The 25,069-nt window shown below is 39.2% G+C and overlaps 1 protein-coding gene across 1 annotated transcript; it reads right to left on the bottom strand.

Moving 5' to 3' along the window:
- Positions 1-6,664: 6,664 nt before the first annotated feature.
- Positions 6,665-8,404, bottom strand: LOC145125047 (abscisic acid receptor PYL9-like). The gene is made up of 3 exons (XM_079060538.1): positions 8,140-8,404; positions 7,351-7,587; positions 6,665-7,234 (listed from the first exon to the last, which is right to left on the bottom strand). Exons 1-3 carry the CDS (start codon positions 8,239-8,241, stop codon positions 7,010-7,012), a joined length of 564 nt encoding a protein of 187 aa, XP_078916664.1. The 5' UTR covers positions 8,242-8,404; the 3' UTR covers positions 6,665-7,009.
- Positions 8,405-25,069: the final 16,665 nt, after the last annotated feature.

Genomic DNA, 25,069 nt, shown 5'->3' with positions numbered 1-25,069 from the left:
CTATTGAGGTCTGGAACTACAGTTAACTGTTTTCATATAATGTAGTTAAGATGATGCATGCAATCGAGTCACAGGTGGATATGTTAAATTATGTTTGATAGTATAAAAATTTGCATAATCTTGAATATTTCCCAGTCCTGGGTACATGATTTCACTTGCAGAAACATTTTTCTAAAGCGAGCACGCAGTATATACTAGTAACTGCATCCAAGATTTTCAGGTTAAAACATTTTTATTTTGTTTCTTGTAGAATATTATCTAGGTTAATTAAAATAATCATATCGGCCTCATGATCCATGAAGTTTCAAAGGACAAACTTAATATGTGAGATTCCGACCTTTGGGCGTATGATTTATGCAATACATAGTGATAGTGGTAACCCCGATAAGATTACACCATGCCTCATGGATGATTCGTGAAGGTGAAAAACTGTACTATACCAGTTACCACACGTGTCCAAAACTTAGTTGGGTGTTTTTAGATTTAAGATCAGGTTCCAGTTTTCAAGATTCCTCCCGTTGTGATAAAAATGTGGAGAGGAGATTAGGAACAAAAATAAATGTGTCAAAATGATATGGTTTTAGATGCCTTTATTAGATTAGATGCTTTTATTCTTTATCCAATCCAAATGGGGTTGACTCTATCCTTAGGAGCCAAATTCTAGGACCCTATGGAGAGTTACTACAAGGATCTTTGGTACTGACTAATGTCAATTTATGGATCCCACCAATATCTTGTGTCTCATTTTTGTGATTATAAATACGAGTCTCGCCTCTTTGATGAAAATACAAACGAGTGACTAGTTGGAAGGCAATGGTTGTCAACTCTCCCTCAAGGGCTTCTTGCTTTTTAGTTTTGTTATGTTTTTGAAACATATAATATGCAAGGAGGTCTTGGGGGGGTTTTAACAAACAATGTCTTTGTTGTTGTTGTTGTGTGAAAAGTGAAAACTTGGATGCTATTAAGGCAGCTTTTTGCCATCTCTCCCTCAAAGACTTCTGACATTTTGAAATGGCCAAAAGTCTCCAATGTCCGGGGTCTTTGAGGAGGGATGGCAAACCGTTGTCTTGATCTATGTATATTTGCTCTAATCCTACAACCAAAAATGTTTGCCAAAATCATGGCAAACTTGTTGGGGGAAATGAGAGGATAATATAATGACTATTTGTAAAAAGTTAGGAAGGACTTAATGGGGAAGGCATCCCATCCCTGAGCTTTATCTCTTTAGGTGTTTCCATATAAGCAAAACAGCAACACTAACACATGTGTATTAAGTACTGGTTAAGTTGTGTCTTTATTAAGTTCCATGTATGAAAATTGATGCCTTCAGTCTTCATCACAATCTCTATCTCTAGCCCCGAGAAACAATGGTGAGTTAATGTAGTATTGTTGACATGCTTGCTTAATTTTGCATAGATAATCAAACTAAATGATTTCAACTTTTAAATTGTAAATAAGGCTAGTAGAATAATCATACTAGCAATGCTTTCTATTTTGAGTATAGCATGTTTTACATAAACTAACAATTTCCTATATTTTCATCATTTTAGGATCAATTGTTTTGTTGTTAGGATCTAGGACTAGGAGCAGCAACGATTGTACTTCAATTTTAGCCATTGATAACAGTTCCTTCCTTTTTCTTGTATTTTAATTGTCAAATTTTGATGGCCAAACTAGATTTAACAATTAGCAGCGGAAAATCAGGTGCCGTGTTATTTTGCTTTTGAAATTGTATTATTTGAAATGAGAATTGGTTTAAAGAATGAGGTTGCTATTGGTGTGGTTATTTCTTAAAGACGATGCAATTTCAAGCAATTTACTTGAATACAGTCAAATATACACAATTGGTGTGCTTTAGAGGGTGGTCGTTGACTACTTTTTGAACATTATCACCAAATATAACTACTCGTTCTCTATAATATATATATATATATATATATATATATATATATATATATATATATATATATATATATATATATATATATATATATATATATAGGTTTAGGTTCTATGGAAAACAAAAAAACCCTAAAAAAATCATAAAAATGCATAAAAAAATACTTAGAGATCACAAAACTTTTTTTTGAATTTTTTTATCAAAAAATAGCAGCTTTTAACATAAAATCGCTGAAAATTTTTTTGAAAAAAAATATTTTTTTACAAAAAAAAAAAAAAAATTGATTTTTTATTTTTTTTTCAGCGAAATTGTCAAAAAGGCTGCGATTTTTTGATAAAAAAATTCAAAAAAAAAGTTTTGTAATGTATAGGTATTTTTTTTATGCATTTTTATGATTTTTAGGGTTTTTTTGTTTTCCAAATAACCCTTATATATATATATATATATATATATATATATATATATATATATATATATATATATATATATATATATATAGCCGGCCCAAAGCAAGTTCAGGATGTCCCCATGAACAGGGCCCATCCTTCACCAGGGGCCCAATTTTTTAGCCTAATGTAGTATTACATCCATTAGGGCACTTCTCTCCTCACCGAAAACCAAAACATGTTTTCTTCCAAATCAAAGAGAATCAAAATTGAAAGCGGGATCATGATTAAAATCAAATTTGATGCTGCCTCCTTTTCAGTCGCACGCGTGAAGATAAAACAATTGATGGTGAGAAACGATTCAATTCTTGGTAACGATCTCATAATCCCTAGGATATCTCCGGATTTAAAATATCGCATCCTTCAAGGCTTCAACAATACAACAACAATTTCTGCATCTTGGATCTCATGTTCTTAAAAAATCGTAGTCTTCAACACTCTTCTTGTTCTTGAATCGCAGCCTTTAACCATGACCCACCTTTATGTTAGAAAATCATTGTTTTCATACTTGAATCTCACTTCTTCTTCTTTTCAAACCACAAGACAACAACATTGTTATGAACTTATTCTCTTCTTTCTTGACATCTTTTTTATAAGTTGTAAGTAACTGAGTATATCTTTATATCTTTTATTTTTATTTTCTTACATTTTAGAGTATGTTTTCAATTTAGATTTAACAGGTTTTTAGAGTAATGCATTTGGTTTATCAAGAGTCTAAGAGTTTTTGATTCCTTTATTTCTAAGTAATATGATGTATTATACGTTTTTTTTTTATCATTCATCCTTTCTGATTTTCATTTTTAAGAGATAGATGTTGTATTTAATTATGATTTTAACATCTCTTCTAATTTTGATTTTTACAGAATTTTAGTTTTAATAGGACAGTCATCGAGAATCTAGTTTTATATGTTTTTTAATAGGTAAACTACGAATAAGGTTACCAGTTCTAGATTCTACAGATTTCGATTATATCAGATCATCACTTTTGAGTTTTAAATTTCAGTCATCCCAAATTTTATTTTTCTATCTTTCTGATTCCGATTACCACATTTCACTTTTTGTGAATTTGATTTGATTTTTCTAAGAGTAGGAAAAGAGAACTGCAAATAAGGTGTTATGCTAATACATTTATTATAGAAAATTTGGGTTTGAATAATAACAATTTATAAGTAGAAAGGAGTTTATTTTTTTTTGTACCAATGTACCATCTGAAATGAAATTTTGTCTTTTATATATACTACGAGTTTAAATGGTAGATTAGAATTTTCATTGTTTAATTTTTTTAGAATTTTCAAGATTTAAGGCCTTTTTTAACTAAATTGCACAGGGCCTCTAAAATCTTGGGGCCGGCCCTGTATATATATCATTTTTTCTTTGTCGGTTTAGTGGTTAACCCCGAAACTATTAGACTTTGGTTATATTCTGAAGGGATAATGACTTAAATGGGTAATATATTTTTCGATTTGTATACATTTGGTCACTGAGGTTTTTTCGTCCATATTTGCTCCTTCAACTTATATAAATGTACACATTCAGTCGTTATGACCGGCTATTCTCGGTAAACCGGATAAAATGATTTTTATAGGGTAATATATTTCTCACTTTGTACATATTTAGTCCTTAATATATTTTTTGTTGCAAAATAAGTCTTTGTTTTTTTTATACACACTCAGTACTTATGATCGAGTTCTTTAAGTTTTTCTCACTACTTCCTAGGTGGGACAATCATTAATGAGGTGTTCGGGACTATTGATGCTTATGGCCACCGCGACCTCATCAACTGCTTGGTTGTTTAGATCTTGTATTCTGAACGACGTAACTTCTTCATACGATCCCAAATTTTAACGATCTTTATATCCACGTGTTCGTATTTGAGTCTACTACAACTTTCGTATAGATTACTCCCGTTAAAAAGTAATACATTTTTACTTACTATCTTTATATACATGCGTTCTTTAAGAATATATGTATGAACGTTTTTTTATAAAGTTGTAAGTAAAAATATATTACTTTTTAATGTGAGTAATCTAAGCTGCTTGGTTGCTTAGGTCTTGTGTTCTGAACGTCGTAACTTCTTCATACGATCTCAAATTTTAACGATCTTTATATTCACATGTTTGTATTTAAGTCTACTACAATTTTCATTTAGATTACTCCCGTTAAAAAGTACTTTTTACTTACGATTTTTATATACATGCGTTCTTTATGAATGTATGTATGAATGGTTTTTTATAAAATCGTAAGTAAAAATATATTATTTTTTAACGGGAGTAATCTAAACAAAAATTGTAGTAGACTCAAATACGAACGCATAGATATAATGAACGTTAAATTCAGGAATCGTATGAAGAAGTTAAAACGTTCAGAACACCAGACCTAAACACTAAACAATCGAGGCTGCAATGACCATAAATATGAACAACCTCGAACACCTCATTAATGATTGTCCTATGTAGGATGTCGTGAGAAAAACTTAAAGAAACCGTTCATGAGTAGTGAATGTTTACAAAAATAACAAGGAGTTATTTTTGCAACAAAAAAAATATTAAGGACTAATTGTGCAAAAAAAATATGAATGATTAAATGTGTACAAAGTGAGAAATATATTACCATATTAAGTCATTTTTTCCGGTTTACCTGGAATGTCCGATCATAAGGACTAAATGTGTACAATTAAACAAATTGAAAGGGTAAATATAGACGAAAAAAACTCAATGACCAAATGTGTATAAGTCGAAAAGTATATTACATTTTTAAGTCATTATCCTTATTCTGAATTGATATGAACAAAAACTAGCCAAAGGACCTGAGCATATTTTTTAACCGATTTTTAATTTTTCTAGACGTACTCCAATAAAATAGTTAATTTATCTGTTTGATTGTCAAATACAAAAGTTTTTTTTTTTTATTTTTTTTTTTATTTTTTTTTACGGAACTTAATGTTCTATAAAAATATGAGACCAGAGAGGGCTTGTGAGTTGTGTTAGAAATGCGACAACGGAGTGAAAAATAGGATTTTGGACTGGATTTTAAAAGCGGTTTTGTATCATATCGGGAACCGGTTCATGGCAAAACCTATTTTGTTATTTAAGATAAAATTCGTACCACCAGAGGGCTTTCAGCCCAACGGTATCCGGTATTATCCTCTCTCCTTAAGGTTGAGAGTTCAAGTCTATATTATGGCGGATCCAGACGTGGGCTAGGCTTGTAGGACCATATGAAGTCGGTATTCTATTATTCTCCTCTATGGTTCTGTGACTGACTATGACCATGTTGTTTCTGTTCTTTATGTTTTGTCCAGCAGAATTTTCCAAAATAAATAATGGACCCACCCACTTTATATCATATGCATAATGCATGTGAATTGTGAAATTGTGAATGGTACTGGACCACTTGTATCATGCCTTCCAATTATGGTAAATGCACTCCACCACGCACCTAAAAGAAGTGGAAATTTATAGTCTCTCAAATATAAATACAATACATCATTTAAAATAGTATGAATATATTTATAAACAACTTTAATGTTCAAAAACAAACATAACAGTTTATTTAATATATATAATCCTATTAAAGTGTTTGAATATTGATTACAAACAGATGTTAGGCCATCCTTGGTCCTTGGGGAGAATAATTAAAAATAAGTCTCGAATGAGAACTACTGTTAAAGAAGATTAAAGGTAAGTAAGATGCTATATTAAATAATAAAATGAAAGTACTGTGAACTAAATAAGCTAATGGTTATTAATTTATTTTATCTTTTTTTTGTGTGTATTAGTTGCATCTATCGTGTTTTAATTTGGTCGTTTTCGTGTTAGTAAACAAATAATGATATCGATGCCGCGACATTCTTGTGTTGTATAAAAAACATTGTGTCTAGCTAAAAATATGACATGAATGTTATATTTGACCTCTCTAAATAATAACTTGATGACAACTCAATTTACACGAGCTACATGCACAAAATGTTTTGTTGTCCCTTGTGGCCATGGAGGTTCGCCTGCAGTGACTCCAGGGCATGGAGCAAAGCTTCATGTTTGCAGCGGGGATTAGTCGGTGTGCGAAAACTGGCCCGGAAACCCTCGTTAGGGAAGTTCCCTTTCCAAAAAAAAATGTTTTGTTGTAATCAAATATTCAAATTATATTAAATGTCTAAATGGTTTTGGGCCTAATAGTCTCAAGGAATCCGTATGCTTTTAGATTGCGTGTTTTATCCGTTCCTTTCACAATTTAGTATATATGAATGTTTAGTTTGCATTGAATCATCATTTGTTAGTTTATTTATGTGATTGGTATGTGGATCGAGACGGATGATGAGTTGCTATACAACTGCTGAATTCAATATGTAACAATGCAATACAACCCAAAAGGATAATGGGAAACAAACCCAATCCACATATTGTTTATTAACACCATAATATAAACTAAAGGGCCGCTACCAAATGTTGGCAGGAAAGAGCTACCTGAACAATCCTGCAAACAATGAGCGAGCTGCTTCTGCTGCTACAATGACTTGAAAGCAAACCACAACTAGCAATAAGTTGAATTAATGCAAGCATGATAAGGTGTTTTCAACATATATATATATATATATATATATATATATATATATATATATATATATATATATATATATATATATATATATTGAAAGTAAAGAAGATTAAGTGAGTTGAGGTGATTGCATGGCCATCCTTTGTGAGACATCAGAAAGCGATTTAAGGTTGCAGTTGATTAGGGCTTGGACAAAGTAGCATGTTTCGTCCTTGGTGTTGCCATCGGGTATGTCCACCACGAATGACTCTATCACAAGTGTCCCACTCCCTGCAGATGATCTTCCTTCCAGTACCTCCGGCTCTGGATGGACAGTTAGGATTGAAGAATAGTTCTGTCATAGTTTATAAAGAATAGTAGTAACATATATGTATGTATATAGCGTACAGTTAGACTGTGTTAAATTAACACTGCAACTTGTGATAAATTAAGTAAAACTAAATATTATACCTTTAGCCTATGGTCTCCACCAACAATTTTGATTCCGAGGATGTGTTCTTTGTCATCCAGAAGTTCCAACCTTTCTGTGCTGGTAGTCGCCGGAAGACCTGATTTCACCTTCACCTCTCTAACACTTCCTATACTCACAGCATCCCCATCCCCTGCCCCTGCTGCACACATCCTGCACCTGCTCACGAAAGGCTTGTACTTTTCAGGTTCGTCAAACCTCCGTACTAATGACCAAACCTGACAAATTATACGATTTCAGTTAATACTACTAATTATACCATCATCAAATCAAATAAACCAAACAAACAAATGTAATTCGGTATGTACGTTATGCATGCATTTTCTCCAAAAACTGAATCCTCTATTCGTTTATCTAAACTAGATTAAGGCCCGGATACAAAACCAATTGATCGTATGAACTAAAACACAAATCCAGAAACATCGATCCAACATCTCTGCATTTTACTACCAAATATACGACAAGACAACCTACAGAAGAAATCGTGTATAAATAAGCACAGCAATAAACACACACACCATCCACCTCACTCCACTTTATTCAATTCTTAAAGATGTTGGTTTATTTATATGTATATAAGATATTCTCCTCAACACAGAGAAACGATCGATGCATACTATCAGGAATTATATCAGAACCCGAGCCTCCCAAAACTGCATAAATCAGCAATTTTTTTGAACTTACAGATCGATGTAGCATATATTTATACCCATTCAATAATCCTCTGACAGAACACACAAAAATGCATCTAGTTTAGTCTAGAGAATTACGATATCGACGGGAGCTTTGATGTGTTTGACTACGGCTGAAGCGCACTGTTTATGGTCGGTAGTATGCCTGTGATGTCTTCTTATGTAGTCAGCTGCCTCCATTGGATTGCTGCTGACAAGATCTTCTTCTAATTCAATTTATCGATTGCAAATAAAAACTTGAACCCTAGGAGCGATATATTGTAGTTGAAAACAACAACCAGAATTGGTGTGCTTTGCTTTTTGAAGGTGAAAGATTGGGAATTTGTGATGGAAATAGCATGTGTGTTTATATTTTAAAATATCACAAACAAACAAACGATCTAATCGGAGAACCCCACTACCGACATAGAAAATCATTAAAAGTGATTCGACCCAACCAACAGGCGTTCCCAAGAGAAGCTCGGCGATGACATGCATTAATGCGTAAACTAATGGACAAGATTTCACAGCCGGTCTTTATATCTTTCATATTTAAATTTAGGATAACACGCAACAGTAAGCTAACTTTAAATCCTTATCATCTATATTAATTAGAATATAAACTATATAATCAGCTTTTCTTTGATTCAAATATTATAGTTTAAACGTTACATTGTTTTTTGAGTACTTTACAATTTTGGTCCCTACACTTTACCAAAGTTTCAATCCAATTTTTATGTTTGTATTTTGTTGCAGATATTGTCTTTGTCGTATTAAAGATTTAAAATTTGAAATAAACTCGCAATTTTGAGTACAACATATAGGGAACAAATTTAAAATTTGTACCGAACTTTATACAATTTTGTGTAAAACACAGATCCAAATTTTGTACCGAAGTTGAGACAGTTTTATGTAAAAACACGGAAACCAAATTTGTTTTATGAATTTGCAATTTTAAAATTTGTATTGAACTTATAATTTTTGTGTAGTTAAACCCTAGATCTAAAGAAGTGGTGAAGCACCACCGTCGTTCCTATCACCACCTTCCCACTTTCATCAGAAGCAACTTTGTTGTCCCCCTCTCCAATGATGAAACCCACTTTCGGGTTGTATATTCACAGTAGCTTTAGATTGAAGCGACGACAAATTAACCAATATCCAAAATCCCACTTGATTTGACCATTAATATAACCAATTACCTCAATTTCTATTTTTTAAGGGTTTCTATCTCCAAAACTTTCTAGTGTTTAAGCATCATTGAGAGAGAAAGAGGGTGAGGGAGGGAGGGGGTTGTTCGGTTGGTTGAGTGTGTAGGTCAATTTTTATTTTTATAGTTTATTTTATAAAAGATTCTATATTTTGATTTTTTTTTCGTTTTAAACCTATTTTTTTTAAAAGACCAAACTTTTACCAATTCATTGTTATTTTAGCTGTAGAACCAATTACCAATATATAAATTGTGTTTATTCTATAAAACACCCTATATTTTTTGTAACGGTCCAAAATTTCCTTTCTAAACATTCTAGTGGTTATCAGAGTTATCTCTAAAAATTTATGAAATTCTAAACTCAAAACACTTACATTCCAGGGTATAATCGGATTTACAATAAAACATAATTAAAATCTAAGCAACAAGGAATTATCAAAAGTAAAACTACTTCTAGTATAAGTTCTTTTGCTCATACTTCCTCCCGTACAACGACTATCACCTGAACCTGCAAAATCATGAAAAAATCTACAACGTCAGATCATAGGCCTGGTGAGTTATACTTTTGTCTGTTTTCATGTACTCATACTCTACTACTCTGTTATTTCTTTCGTTACTCTTTCTTTATCTGTACTCCTGCCATTCTCATATCTTCTCACACTCGTCTCATGCTCTGTTCATACTCTATTTCAACCTGTTCCTGGATCATCTCATTCCTTCTTGTTCCACTCTATCTATATCTTTTTTATTCCATTCTCCATCACCTATTTGTCTCTTCTCGATCTAGGGCATACTTCATCCTCGCTGTAACGACCCAAAAATCAAGGGTAAAAATTTTATTTTTAATACAGTTAAAACACGTATATCTTTTAAATTCAAGCTTTCCAAAACATTGTTTAATTAAAACAATGTACAAAGTATTCCAAAAATATTGCTAACTGAAACATTTATAAGAGTTCGTCCCAAAAACCACATATTGCGGAAAACACGGGTGTGTGCGCTGCGATCAAGCTGGGCCCTTCCTTTCCAAACCGATGATACCTGAAACCATAAACAAAACTGTAAGCACGAAGCTTAGTGAGTTCCCCAGAGCATATCCCACTCAATCCACATAATCACATAATCCATATTAGCTCTATAAGTTACACATATCACATAAGCCATGTATACAAACATATGGGATGCCATGGAAACCCCCCAAGGTCTTATATCGGGTGTCACTAGAACCCCCACGTGGTCTTAGCCCACTGCCATGGGAACCCCCACATGGTCTTAACTGCCATGGGAACCCCCATATGGTCTCAATCCACTGCCACGGGAACCCCTCGGGGTCTTCCATACAAATATCATATCGACATAACACATAATCAGTTAATAGTATACATATACAAACCCTATAAGCCATACATACAAACATATAAAGGTGCCATGGAAACCCTACATGGTCTTACACCGGATGCCATGGGAACCCCCACATGGTCTTAGATAACTTCCATGGGAACCCCCACATTGTCTTAGCCTGGAATGCCATGGGAACCCCCACATTGACTTATATCCAACTGCCTCGGGAACCCCCTGGGGTCTTCCATGCAAGTATCACAAAGACAACTAGCATACCAAATACCACACAATCAACTAGCATACCACATATAACTAATTTCCATGGGAACCCCCGCATGGTCTCACATAAATACATAATGTATCAATAGTACATTCACAATAATCATCTCAACTAAATAAATGGACCGACCTTGGTGCCTTAGACCCATCGGTATGGTGAAGAGACTCACCTGGCACTACTGAAGTCCCGCAGATAAATTTCCAATTGCTGGTTGACAGATTCCCGAACTGCCAACATCAAAATGACACCCAATTAATAATTGGGTTCCAATGCATAACCACAACTACATACTTGGGGTAAGGAGACTATTTTACCCCTAACCTAGTTTGGTCTAATACCCAGGCCCAAACTCAAAGTCTAAAGGCCCAAAAACCAATGATCAATAAGGCCCATCATATGACCCAATTTTCCAAATTGGGCCCAAGCCTTTCCAATGGGCCTTATCCTAAGCCCCAATAATTCCCTTAGTCCATAATCATGTTCCCCATTTGGCGCACGAAGGCCCACAGCAAGTCAGTCCAAGAAGTGGCCCAATAAGAACCCAAACCCAATTAGGGTTTTTCACATAAAATGACGATTAAGGTTAAATGTTCCTACTTAACCCATTAAGGACTGAATCCAATAAGGACTTAATCCATTAAGTCCACCACTCCACTAGTCCAACATACAATGTGGTCGGGCGTAATTCAAAATTCCAAATCCAATGGTCCAAATGCGAGTCCCGACAAATCCAAAATACACATTTCCAAAATTAGGGTTTTCCAAACCCTAATTAGGGTTTTCAACCAAATTACAAGCCAATTAATCCAAATTAGGTTTTTAGGTTAATTAGGTATTCATTGGGTCCTTTAGCGTTAAACAAGTTGGGCACCATCCACTACCACCTCAGGTAGTGGTGGTCAACGGCGGCTCACGGCGGCGGCCATCACCTCGTGGTGGTGGTTATGTTTTTCGGCAAAAAATGTCCAGCATCCAAAAATGACAATCACACACATAAAAGCACACATGTAACATCCCCATTTTCAAGACCAAAAATTTTGTTTTTAATTAAGTAACTTATAAAACAATTTACCGAAAAACATCATCGAGTCATATCATTTCATAAAACCATAATCACGTGTCTCAAAATCATATCATAAAATAGTAACAATGTAAGAGTACAATCACAAGAATCTCATAATGCGGAAATCCTCTGTGTGTGATGCGCTACTACCGTGCCGGCTCCTTCCCCTTCGAAGAAGAGGTACCTGAAAACAAAACTGAAAACTGTAAGCACAAAGCTTAGTGAGTTCCCCCATCATACCACATACCATATAACAAACATACTGCCAGGCAATTCTGGGGTGCCTGACCTACCCATGTCAAGCCATTCTGGGGTGCTCGACCTACCCTGCCAGGCAATTAGGGGGTGCCTGATCTACCCATGTCAAGCAATTCTGGGGTGCTCGACCTACCCTCCGATTTATCTGAACCGGTTACGGGGACTATTTCACCCCTACTACTACTACCATATAATAACATAGCATAAACATACTGCCAGACAATTCTGGGGTGCCCGACCTACCCTTCGGTCCTTACGACCGTGACACGGGGACTATTCCCCCTACTACCACTATCACATAACATCATATCATGCTAGAACATAAAACATATTAGGTAGTAGCAAACCTAGATAACTATCACAAAGACAATCATCTAACCAATAACTCCTACCAGTGGGCCGACATTGTGGCCGTAGACCCACTCCTACTGGAAGGTAACTCACCTCGATGTCGTGCAGTAACTGACTGTCCTCAGCGCTGGAATCAACTGCACTCAAACTCCTATACATAAAAACCTTCCTTAATTACCATTTCCTACTCATAACCCTTTCAAGGGTCAACTCAGGTCAAAGTCAAAGTCAAAGTCAAAGTCAACGCCCTGGTCAAATTCAACATCCTGGTTGACTCAACTCGCCGAGTTGATCCATCAACTCGTCGAGTTCCATAATTCAGAGAAACTCGAATTCTCGATCGGACTCGTCGAGTTACACTCTAACTCGCCGAGTTTCTCCTTATGACAGAGTCGGGACTTTCCACTTGAACTCGTCGAGTCCTTCCATAGACTCGTCGAGTTCTCCTTCATACGGATCGAAACATTTTCTCATGGACTCGCCGAGTTCATCCTTGAACTCGTCGAGTCCTGCTTTATATCAGTTGGGACATAGTCTTGAACTCACCGAGTTCATCCTGGACTCGTCGAGTTCTTGATCTTCAAGCCCATATTCACGCCCTATCTTGTTGAGTCCTCTTTTAGACTCAACCAGATTGCTTAGAAACAGAAAAGGTTGGGGAACCATGACCCGAATCGCCGAGTTCTATGAACAACTCGTCGAGTCCCCCAAAGTCCAAGTCTATCCAGTCGATTTCAGTCGGACTTAATGCATCCAGAACATAGATCTGACCTCCTAGGATCGATATAGCACGTAAAGTTACAAACTTTACGTTCATGCATGGGTTAACTAGTCCACAAAGTCCTAAAAAGCATTCCATAAGATGCATGGGACTCCCATGGCCATAAAGTTGGCACCTTTATGCCATGGAGTCCCTTTAAGACTCTGGAACCGAAGTCCTAACACCAAAACAAGCTTGCATCCACGAATGGTTCCATAATGAGCTCTAAATGGTCCTAAACTACCCCATGGAGAGATCTAATGAATGAATGAACAAGGTACAGACTTTTTACCTCAAATGAGCTGGGAATGTGACAAAATCTCTGGATCTACTTGATTCCTCTTGATCTCCCAAGCTTCCTCTTTCTTCTCAAGCGGGAATCGGGCGTTACAACACAACCACAAAAGGTGGCGACTGTTAGCGGCAGAATGGTGGCGTGAGGTGGCAGTGACCACCTCACGGTGGTGGTGGAGGTTTTCTTCGGATTTTTCGGCTACAATATATTTTTACAACATCACACTACTAAACACACGCAAGATTATTGATTTTGGCTACCATTATATAAAATAATAATAAAAATTACATCTCGGGGCTTTAGAGTTTATTATTTATTTAATTAATTTTAAACGGAATGTTACAACTCTCACCCACTTAAAGTAGATTTCGACCTCGAAATCATTCCTTACTACTCCTGACACGCCAAATAAGTTGAGCAACACGGCTACAACCACAAGCATACCCCAGACGTTCCAAGGCAACCAAAACCAACACTGCATGGTTCTAAAACCCGAAGATGAAATGAATTCCTTGCAACATGATCCCATTTACTCAATCTGAAACCTGAAGTCTCGAGATGGTCTGTCTCCCTGACAGACCGCCCACACCGAATCATTGTCGAGTTCACTGCACTTATCTCCCAAATGGCTACTCAACTTCTGATAGCTTGAGGTTCCCACTAGAAAACAGAGTCACAGACCAAATATCCCTGCAGAACACTTATACTTGACAGAAGCTCAGCTAATACTTCGAGTAAGAGACTTATCCCTGCAACGGTTAGACTCAGACGAGAGCTGCGCAACAGGGTCAAATCAACCACTCTGAGATTATTTAACCCAACCGCGAACAACTTAGCGTATACCCCTAATACGAGCAACTCCACGCATGAATCTCAAGTCACCGAACCCACTTCGACTCTTCTTGCTACCACTTGCTGCTTTTAGAAAGCAGCCGAGACCTCTCTGATCTCACCTTATCTGTCAACTACTCGAAACATCAGACACATAACTGATTGTTGGGCCAAAAACACACGCAACAGTCCCACGCGGCCTCTGAAGGATACATCGTCTAATAATAACTGCCCTATCTATACCGCCACTCATGGCTCATTCAATCTATTTGATCCATCCGATCATGATAGGCTGAAAACCTGTCGCCACTGAATCCGATGCAAAAATGTGAATGCTACTAGAATATCTATAGTCTTACATCATACCCGGTCTCCTTCGACCTATCGTTTCCTGCTTCAATTGTGTTGTGACATACCCACAACCTTGTGAACTGGCCCACCCTGGCCTAAGTCATCTGAATGAATCCGTGAATGCCACAGCTACCCTGTAGTCTTTCTGCACTTCCCACACTATCTGACTACTAGTGAATGCTACGGATCCCCGTAGTCTTACAACACTTTCACCCTAACTGACCATTAGTGAATGATACGGCTCCCCCATAGTCTTACAAAACTTTCACCCTAATTAACCATTAGTGAATGCTACGGCTCCCCCGTAGTCTTACAACACTTTCATTACAAAAACATACTTATGAACTCACCAACTTAAATGTTGATACACTTTCAAAATCACTTGTATTCTCAAGGAACTAGTAGACAGGTACACCCACAGAATTTTGAGAAGACGAAGCTTTTAGAGTCACGTCTTTTATACTTTTGTTATACTTTTGATGTCATACAAAATATGTATCGAACATATGTAAATACTTTACTTATCCAATGCAATGGTTGTGTTTACTTTGATTACTATGATGCAATTGTTGTGATACTGTACATGACGTCCTCCGCCCCCGAACGTTTCTGCCGTCTCGGTTTGGGGGTGTGACAGATTGGTATCAGAGCATTGTTTATAGTGAACTAAGTATATCAAACCTTACATGGTATACAACTATAAACACTAAGGGGCCAAAGCGCTCGGAACTAAAAGTATACCTTAAAAATATAAGTATTTTATAAGAAGTATACTAACACTACATACATACCAGAAGTAGTATCACAAGAAGAACAAAACAAAAGTATTTAGACGTTGAACACTACGGTTAAACCTGGACAGTTATGTAATCATATCTGGGATAAATATAGTCTGATAAACTATATTTATTCGAGATACGACCAACATGTGTTTAGGAGTGACAGTAGTGTTGCAACAAGTCTAAAACTTACCCAACCCCATACAAAAAGGAACAATAGAACAGAGCATACAAACTAAAATACTATAGGAGTATTTGGTAGCACTATGATATTAGAGCCAAACACAATGAACATATTTCATTCCAAGTGTTGCTATAAATTCCATGGCGATTTTTTACTTGTATTAAGTATACTTCCACTGTAAATCGCTTGATAGAACACTATAACTATCAGGGTAAGATATACACTGTTCAATATCACTTGACTTCTGACCACTATAGATGACTTATCTTCGTTTTTTTCATAAATTATTTTAGAGAAAGATGCCTCCAAAGAAGAAGTCCAACCAAAAGAACAACAATCCACCACTGCCTCCACCTCCTTAGTTCGATCCTGTTGTGTTCCAAGCAGCAGTAACAGCCGCTGTGGCTGCCGCCATGTCGGCATGTCGCAGATCAATTCCAGCGGCACTAGCGGATCGGGTAGTGGTACTAATCCCCTTAACCTCGATGGTAGCCAGGGACACCCGAAGGAGTGTTCCTAAAAGGATTTCATGAATGCGAAGCCCAAGTCCTTCGACGGCACTGGAGGTATCATTGCTTTAACTCGTTGGTTCAAGAAAATCGAATCAATCTTCGAGATCTGTACATGCCCCGAGACAAGCAAGGTAGAATTTGTCGCATGCACCTTCACTGATAGAGCACTAACTTGGTGGAACAGCCAATTCAAATCCCTAACTCTTCCGGTAGCCAATGCTATGAGTTGGGATGATTTGAGGGAGTTAATGTTAGCTAAATACTGCCCTAGGGGCGAAATGCAAAATCTGGAACATGTGTAACATCCTGTTCTGGATCGTCCGTGATTTAGGGATTTGTGGACTACAAACCGGGCATGAGTAAGTCTCGGGGCTGCGACGAGTTGAAGCGTATGGCTTCGCGTCACCTTTCCGTGGATATGAGGTTCATTGGAATCGGAGTTATATCGAGGAAGCAATGGAAGTTTGAAGTTTTGGCAGGATAAGTCCTTTATTTGAGAAAGGTGGCAGCCGAGTACGCTGGGCGTACGTGTGTGTACGCTTAACGTACTCATGTGCGTGATGTTTAAGCGGAGACACCTAATACGCAGTGCGTACCAGAGGGTACGCTGGGAGTACTAGGAACAGAGTGAAAACCCTAATTTTGGGTGTGTCCCTATATAAAGGATATGATAGCCACATTCCTGGCCACCATTCTCAGTCATCAAACCCTCTAAAACCCTAACCTTCGATCATAGAGCTTGTGAGTGCATTTGAGAGCCTTTGGGTGATTTTGTGTATTCTTGGAGTGAAGAAGAAGCTTTGGAGAATAAGGAGTGAGAGTCCAGGCCCTTGGATCTGAGCATATCTGTGTTGGGAGCTTCACATAGAGGTATAAAGCTTCAAGCTTTCTCACTCTTTTTATTTGTGCATCATAGTGGAGTATTTTAGGGTTTTTCTCCAAAAAGTTGGAGACTTTATGAGTCATTGAGCTCCAGAGACTATGATCAACCCCCTTTGAGTGTATTTAGTGGTGTTGTGTCATAAAAATCAGGACTTGGACGTTGGGATCAAGCCATGCATGAGATATGAACATTTTGAGCTAAGAAAATGAGAGTTTTGTGTGTTTGTGACCTTATCACCCATGCAAAGGCTTAAAGTCATTGACTTTATGGAGTAAGAGCTATTAGGGAGTCCAGATCTGTGATATGAGCTAAGGTCTTAACTGATTAAGACCAAATTAGTAGAAAGAGTGAATCTGGGTCGTACGCTAAGCGTAATTCTAGTACGCCCTGCGTACTGACCAAGGGTCCCCGATGGCCAATCTGGATTCGTGAGTACGCTGAGCGTACCAAAGGAGGTACGCCCTGCGTAACCTCACTGTGGACTTTTGGGCTAAGTCTCATATTGGGCCATGAGTGTTGGGCCTGGAGTTTGGGCTTGTTGCAATAGAGTTTTGGACCAGAGGAATATATATGTGCTATGGGCCCTTGAGTTGGGCTGGCCTTTTTTATGTAAGAGTTGGGCCTCGGGAGACCCCGCTTATTATTGGGCCTTGGTGGGCCCAATGGGTTTTAGGTTATTGATGGGCTAGTTAGTGGACTACCTTTAGTTTGGACTTAGTTCCTATTTCCTAATTGGGTAATTTTGGATCTTAGTCCAGTGTTAGAGGTCGGTGTGTAGCAGCAGCATCTATAGGAGCTGTTCGTCATTCGAGGTGAGTCTTCTCACTATACTTTACCTAGAGTGGTATCTATGTGTGACCGGAGGGTCTTATGTGCTTATATTGAGTATTGTGATATCCTACATTATGTCTTTGTGATTTATGTTGTGTATATTTTTGAGCTTACTGAGTTAGGACCGGAGGGTCCACCTGAGTTGTGGGACTGGAGGGTCCCACTGAGACATATTGACCGGAGGGTCTTATTGAGCTATAGCCATGAGAGGCTAATGAGATATGTGTGGTATTTTGGGGAACTCACTAAGCTTCGTGCTTACCGTGTTATGTGTTATGTGTTTCAGGTTCCTTTCAGGATCGCGGGAAGGCGCCGGCTTGATTGTATACACCAGAGAAAGAGTTATGTTTTGAGGATCCTGGGTTTTATTCAACAACTGATCATGTGTTTGGATAATTTAACAAATTGGGGATTTTTGTTAAATGTGTTAATGAGATTTATGTGAAATTAAAATGAAAATTTTGTTTGAAAATTTACGTTGTTACAAGTTGGTATCAGAGCCTTGGTTTGAGGGATTCGGATGCACCTCCGGGTGTGTTTGGACTCAAACTGAGGATTTGAGAAAAAATTTTCAAAAGAGATAAATTTTCTAAAACGAGAAAGAGTTTAAGAGAAAACGAGTTTGAGCACTGTGTACAATCAGCCAGAGCCCGAACGGTGATTTCCCAAACACCCTTACTTTTGTGTTATGAGATATTTATGAGATACTTTATGAGATACTTTATGAGATATTATGCATGCTATAGGGTAGGCTAGGTAATTCATATTTTAGGACTAGAGTGGCCTGATTTGTGATGCCTTAGCCTAGGAGTTGCTGCTATTTGTGATGTGCTTTTGAGTATGAGTTGAGTAAGAGTATTTAGCAGGAATCACCTAGAGAGAGTTCCGAGTTGAGTGATAATCTAGTAGAGATACCTAGATGTGCATTTGAGGAGTTTACTGAGAGAGTAGTGAGATACCCACGAGAGGTAGGGATGCTTGAGTACGATAATGCCTCTCAAAGTTACGTATATAGCAAGTGGAATTGTGTGCTAAAGTGATTTTATGTGTCGGTGAGGGTGATTCGATGCCCGAATGCTTCTTGCTTTGTGCATTGTGAAACTCTTGATGATGGGAGACAGCTACTAAGTGAATATGACGATATTCAGGAGGTAGATGGTTGGCATCATAAGGAGATCTTCAGCATCTGATGTCAGAGAAGTGTGAGAACCTAGGAAGAGCCTAGGAAGTCACTTGAGTCAGATGAGTACGCTGATAGAGAAGGGTATTTGCTGGAGGGCGAACATGTGTAACGGGATTGGTGATCGATAAGGTTGAGCAACTACTTAGGAAATCTGGGATGATACGTGTGGAAAGTATGGGTAGATGTGGCAGGTAGTATGGGCCCGTACTACTGAAAGCAGAGGACCCATACTCGAAACAGGGAGAATTCCAGAGGTTCTAAGTAGCAGATTGAGAAGAGAGAACATGGTTCGGGTGCCATGATTCATAGCAGATTGAGAAGAGAGAACATGGTTCGAGTACCATGATTCACAGCAGATTGAGAAGAGATAACATGGTTCGAGTACCATGATTCGCAGCAGATTGAGAAGAGATAACATGGTTCGAGCACCATGATTCGTAGCGGATAGTACTTATGACTTTACCAGTTATTCTGTTGTGATTGTTTAGACTGAGGACGGATATGGCAGAGTGTGGGGCCAGAGGGCCATGTTGAACGAGTTTCAGTGGAACATACCTGGAGAGGAAAATCGAGTTAGTACTGAGAGATTTTCATTGGTGAGATGCCAGTTGGAGTCGCAAGACTCAGGGATGAGTAGAGATGAGACTTTATGGAGAATTGCGGCCTGAATTGAGCAATCGGCTGATAGTTGAGATGTCACTTTTTGTGACAAGATTTGTGTTGTTCCCGTTTCCTGGGAGAAGCAAAAGAGATAACGAGCTTCCGGTTTCAGAGTTTGGAGGTAAACCCCGTGGGGTAGCATAGGGTTCCAACATTTTCACCAGAGTAATTGAGCAGCATGTCTAATGTGAGGTATTTTTATACCATGAGAGAGTCATTAGTGGAGATTGAGATGAGGACGAGGAGATGCCTTAGTCAATTCAGGCATACTTTTAGCAGCAGTTTCAAGTGATCAAGAGGAGCATACTGGGGCGGTGGCCCTCGTTGTCCACAACGTGTATCGACTGTGAGAGTGAGGTCTCTGTTTTATGGTGATCCGTGCGATGGAGTGCTGGTCGAGGAATCATGGACGAGGTGCGTGATAGTGCATTATTTCTAGATTGAGAGTCAGGACTAATTCAGAACAGTTGGAGTATCCGGCAGTGTGTTGGTCTGAGGCTTCGATATGACTAGAGGCAGTCACGTCGGGAGAATTCTGAGATTTTTGAGTTATGGGATATTTGGAGTTGCTTGGTTTTCATCGGGGAAGATCATTGAGTGATTACGTGGTACGTACCAAGAGTTAAGTGTGATGTACCTGGTGAAACAGTCTATGGAGTAGACTGTTGGTTTGCCAATCGATGATGGTTCGAACCATGAGTGGGGGAGAACTGAGTATTTTATTAAGAGGATCATAGATTTGTTCAAGTGCGGTTAGAGAACTGATTATGGAGATCTGCGGTACAGAAATATAAGACTTGGGTTATTGGCGGATGAGACAAGGTAAAGAGCGAGATAATAAAACCATAGTAAGTAGCCGTTGGCTAGGGACCTTATTGTGGTAAGAGCTCTTCAAGTTGCAGTGGTTGAGATTCGAGGCGGTTGGTTCGTTGAGGTCCGTTTTCGATTGTTGAGGATTTCTAGTTCAAGGTATGGGTTGTTTTATGCACTCCAGGATGGGCAACAGTTGTTTGGCAATCAACTTCAAAGTCGGTATGAGTATTCTCGCATGGGTTTTGAGCCGTAGAGGAAGGGGTTTCAGATTGTCCTCAACGTGTTCTTGACATTGGCGATTCATCCGTATTTCAAGTTGTGAGTTGGAGTATTTCGAGGATTACGAGTTGTGCGAGTGGAAGATCGGTGGTCGAGAAAAGACGTTATGAGGTTCTGAAAGGGTGTATTGCGGTATTTGAGCATGATGTCGTGAGTGGAAGATCCGCAAATGAGACAAGACATCGTGAGGTTCTGTGATGGTGTACCGGGGTATCTGCGTATGACGCCCTAAACTTTTGGGGATTATTTGAGACTTGAGTTTGTGAGATGGTAAGTGGAGTGCCAAGAGACGATTGTTCCAGTGGGGACCTTTCAACTAATTGTCATCAAACGGGATTATCCAAGGATGTGAATTGCAGCAAGAGAAAGTGTTTGCCATGATGGTTGTCGTCAGGAGTAGTGATGCTTAACATGGGTGGATGAGTGTACCTATCTATGTTGGACCGTGGAGTATTTGATAGTGGAGTCAGTGTAGTAACGACTTGAGGATGAGAATATGGAGTGACAAGAGAGTAAACAGACCCGGGTGGGAGTAATCACTTAGGAATGTAAGGGGAGACAGTGGGGAGAGCCCAGGGAGAGTAAGATAGGGAGTATCGTGTGACTGCGGAGAGCCGTAGCATACATGAGTTAGAGAGAGAGTATTGTGTGACTGCGGAGAGCCATAGCATACGTGATTTAGAGAGAGGGAGTATCGTGTGACTGCGGAGAGCTGTAGCAAATGTGAGTTAGAAAGGGAGTATCGTGTGACTGCGGAGATCCGTAGCATACGTGCGAGAGTATCATGTGACTGTGGAGAGCCGTAGCATACGTGAGTCAGAGAGAGAGAGCATCGTGTGACTCTGGAGAGCCGTAGCATACATGAGTCAGGGAGAGTACTGTAAGACTGCGGGGAGCCGTAGCATTCGCGAGGCAATGAGAGAGTGCCATAGGACTACGGGGAGCCGTAGCACTTGTTAGTCAGTGAAAGAAAGTGTTGTATAATTGCGGGGAGCCGCAACCTTATTAGTGAGGGTATGACACAGAGCGGCTCTTAGGCATGGGTAGCCTTACTAGAAGAGTCTGTGAGAACCTGGGGGCCGAACCAAAGGCGAGACTGGGATCTCGGCAGTGGTTGAAAACCATTGTGTTTTAAGTTAAAGAGGGGTTGTCGCGAATCGGACGGATCGAGGTGTAATGCATGCGCATAAGCATGGAACATGGGTCATGAGTTGAGTGCTAGATTGGGACGAGTGGTTCCAATTCTGTGTTGGACTAGACTCTGGTGGGTGAGTTTGGTTCTATCTGTGTAGAGGACAAGCAGTTTGAGATTTCGGGTGGATCTCATTCTGAGAGAGATGTGTTTCCGTATGATGTTTTAGACTTGAGTGAGCTAGTTCGTTGGTTTGGGAAGGGCCACGAGACACACGGAACTAGTAAGTAGTAGACGACAGAGGTCGGAAGTGAAGCGACTTCAGGAGGGGATTTTAGTGTTCGCTTGAGGTAAGGCGAACTTCGTGACGTCGCGTGTCACATGAAGGGATGAGATAGCTAGTGTGAAAGGGAGTTACAAAGAATGACGGGTTGGACGAGAATGAGTAGCCCTTGGAGGTCCAACTGTCGGGTCGGGAGTTGACCTGGTGTTCAGTGTCGGAAGGAACATTTGAGAGGAACTGGGGTTTATGATGGGAGTTTGAGGATCATTCCTTTAGAAGAGTTATGATAGCTACTCAGACGGTGGGTCCTTGGTGGGATATGACCTTTCCGTTCTTTTTGAGTTACGATTGAGGTCGATTAGAGAAACATAATTGGTAGAGTGTTCCTAAAGTTTGTTATTCAATGAGCGATTAACATGATGATATCTTGCGAGGGGGTCCGGCAAGGAGAAGGACCACTAGAGTTTTCAAGTTCTGAAGAGACAGAATGAGTACCGCAGCGGCAGATGGGTCTGTCCATTTTTGGGATTGGGAGTTCTTATTGCGTTCGATCTATGTGTTGATAAGGAGAGATTTCGAGGGAGAAATCAAATTCAAGTGGGGGAGAATAATAACATCCTGTTCTAGATCGTCCGTGATTTAGGGATTCGTGGACTGCAAACCGGGCATGAGGAAGTCTCGGGGCTGCGACGAGTTGAAGCGTAGGGCTTCTCGTCACCTTTCCGTGGATATGAGGTTCATTGGAATCGGAGTTATATCGAGGAAGCAATGGAAGTTTGAAGTTTTGGCAGGATAAGTCCTTTATTTGAGAAAGGTGGCAGCTGAGTACGCTGGGCGTACGTGTGTGTACGCTTAGCGTACTCATGTGCATGATTTTTAAGCGGAGCCACCTAGTACGCTGGGCGTACGTGTGTGTACGCTTAGCGTACTCATGTGCGTGATTTTTAAGCGGAGCCACCTAGTACGTTGGGCGTACCAGAGGATACGCTGGGCGTACTAGGCACAGAGTGAAAACCCTAATTTTGGGTGTGTCCCTATATAAAGGATATGATGGCCTCATTCCTGGCCACCATTCTCAGTCATCCAACCCTCTAAAACCCTAACCTTCGATCATAGAGCTTGTGAGTGCATTTGAGAGCCTTTGGGTGATTTTGTGTGTTCTTGGAGTGAAGAAGAACCTTTGGAGAAGAAGGAGTGAGAGTCTAGGCCCTTGGATCTGAGCATATCTGTGTTGGAGCTTCACATAGAGCTCCAGAGACTATGATCAACCCCCTTTGAGTGTATTTACTGGTGTTGTGTCATAAAAATCAGGACTTGGACGTTGGAATCAAGCCATGCATGAGATATGAACATTTTGAGCCAAGAAAGTGAGAGTTTTGTGTGTTTGTGACCTTATCAGTCATGCAAAGTCTTAAAGTCACTGACTTTATGGAGTAAGAGCTATTAGGGAGTCCAGATCTGTTATATGAGCTAAGGTCTTAACTGATTAAGAGCATTTGAGTAGAAAGAGTGAATCTGGGTCGTACGCTGAGCGTAATTCCAGTACGCCCCGCGTACTGACAAAGGGTCCCCGATGGCCAATCTGGATTCGTGAGTACGCTGAGCGTACCAAGGGAGGTACGCCCCGTGTAACCTCACTGTGGACTTTTGGGCTAAGTCTCATATTGGGCCATGAGTGTTGGGCCTGGAGTTTGGGCTTGTTGCAATAGAGTTTTGGACCAGAGGAATATATATATATATATATATATATATATATATATATATATATATGTGTGTGTGTGTGTGTGTGTGCTATGGGCCCTTGAGTTGGGCTTGCCTTTTTGATGTGAGAGTTGGGCGTCGGGAGAGCCCATTAATTATTGGCCCTTGGTGGGCCCAATGGGTTTTAGTTTATTGATGGGCTGGTTAGTGGACTACCTTTAGACCTAATGATTGGATTTTAGACTTAGTTCCTAATTTGGTAATTTTGGATCTTAGTCCAGTGTTAGAGGCCGGTGTGCAGCAACAACATCTGTAGGAGCTGTTCGTCATTCGAGGTGAGTCTTCTCACTATACTTTACCTAGAGTGGTATCTATGTGTGACCGGAGGGTCTTATGTGCTTATATTGAGTATTGTGATATCCTGCATGATGTCTTTGTGATTTATGTTCTGTATATTTCTGAGCTTACTGAGTTAGGATTGGAGGGTCCATATGAGTTAGGACCGGAGGGTCCATCTGAGTTAGGACCGGAGGGTCCACCTGAGTTGTGGGACTGGAGGGTCCCACTGAGACACATTGACCGGAAGGTCTTATTGAGCTATAGCCATGAGAGGCTAATGAGATATGTGTGGTATTTTGGGGGACTCACTAAGCTTCGTGCTTACCGTGTTATGTGTTATGTGTTTCGGGTTCCTTTCAGGATCGCGGGAAGGCGCCGGCTTGATTGTACACACCAGAGAAAGAGTGATGTTTTGAGGATCATGGGTTTTATTCAATAATTGATCATGTGTTTGGATAATTTGACAAATTGGGGATTTTTGTTAAATGTGTTAATGAGATTTATGTGAAATTAAAATGAAAAATTTGTTTGAAAATTTACGTTGTTACAACAGGAGCTTTAGAATCTGAAGATGAAGGGTTCCGACATTGTTGCATACACTGCTAGATTCAGTGATCTGGCCCTACTTTGTCCCGGGATGGTCACCCCGGGGAGCAAGAAAGTTGAAAGATACATATGGGGATTGACGCCCCCAACTCAGGGGAATGTCTTAG

Source organism: Lactuca virosa, chromosome 7 (genome assembly GCF_052849685.1).
Source record: "Lactuca virosa cultivar CGN04683 chromosome 7, Lactuca_virosa_CGN04683_v6, whole genome shotgun sequence".
Classification (NCBI taxonomy): domain Eukaryota; kingdom Viridiplantae; phylum Streptophyta; class Magnoliopsida; order Asterales; family Asteraceae; genus Lactuca; species Lactuca virosa.
Note: the sequence above shows the minus strand (reverse complement) of the source record. Positions and strands in the feature narration are given on the sequence as shown.

What these genes read in the sequence shown, in the direction of transcription:
- LOC145125047 (XM_079060538.1), bottom strand. Translation starts at nt 8,241, where the DNA reads ATGGAGGCAGCTGACTACATAAGAAGACATCACAGGCATACTACCGAC. An exon ending in TCAAAGCTCCCGTCGATATC is followed by an intron (nt 7,588 to 8,139) that starts GTAATTCTCTAG and finishes ATAATTTGTCAG; the next exon opens with GTTTGGTCATTAGTACGGAG. An exon ending in GTGGAGACCATAGGCTAAAG is followed by an intron (nt 7,235 to 7,350) that starts GTATAATATTTA and finishes AAACTATGACAG; the next exon opens with AACTATTCTTCAATCCTAAC.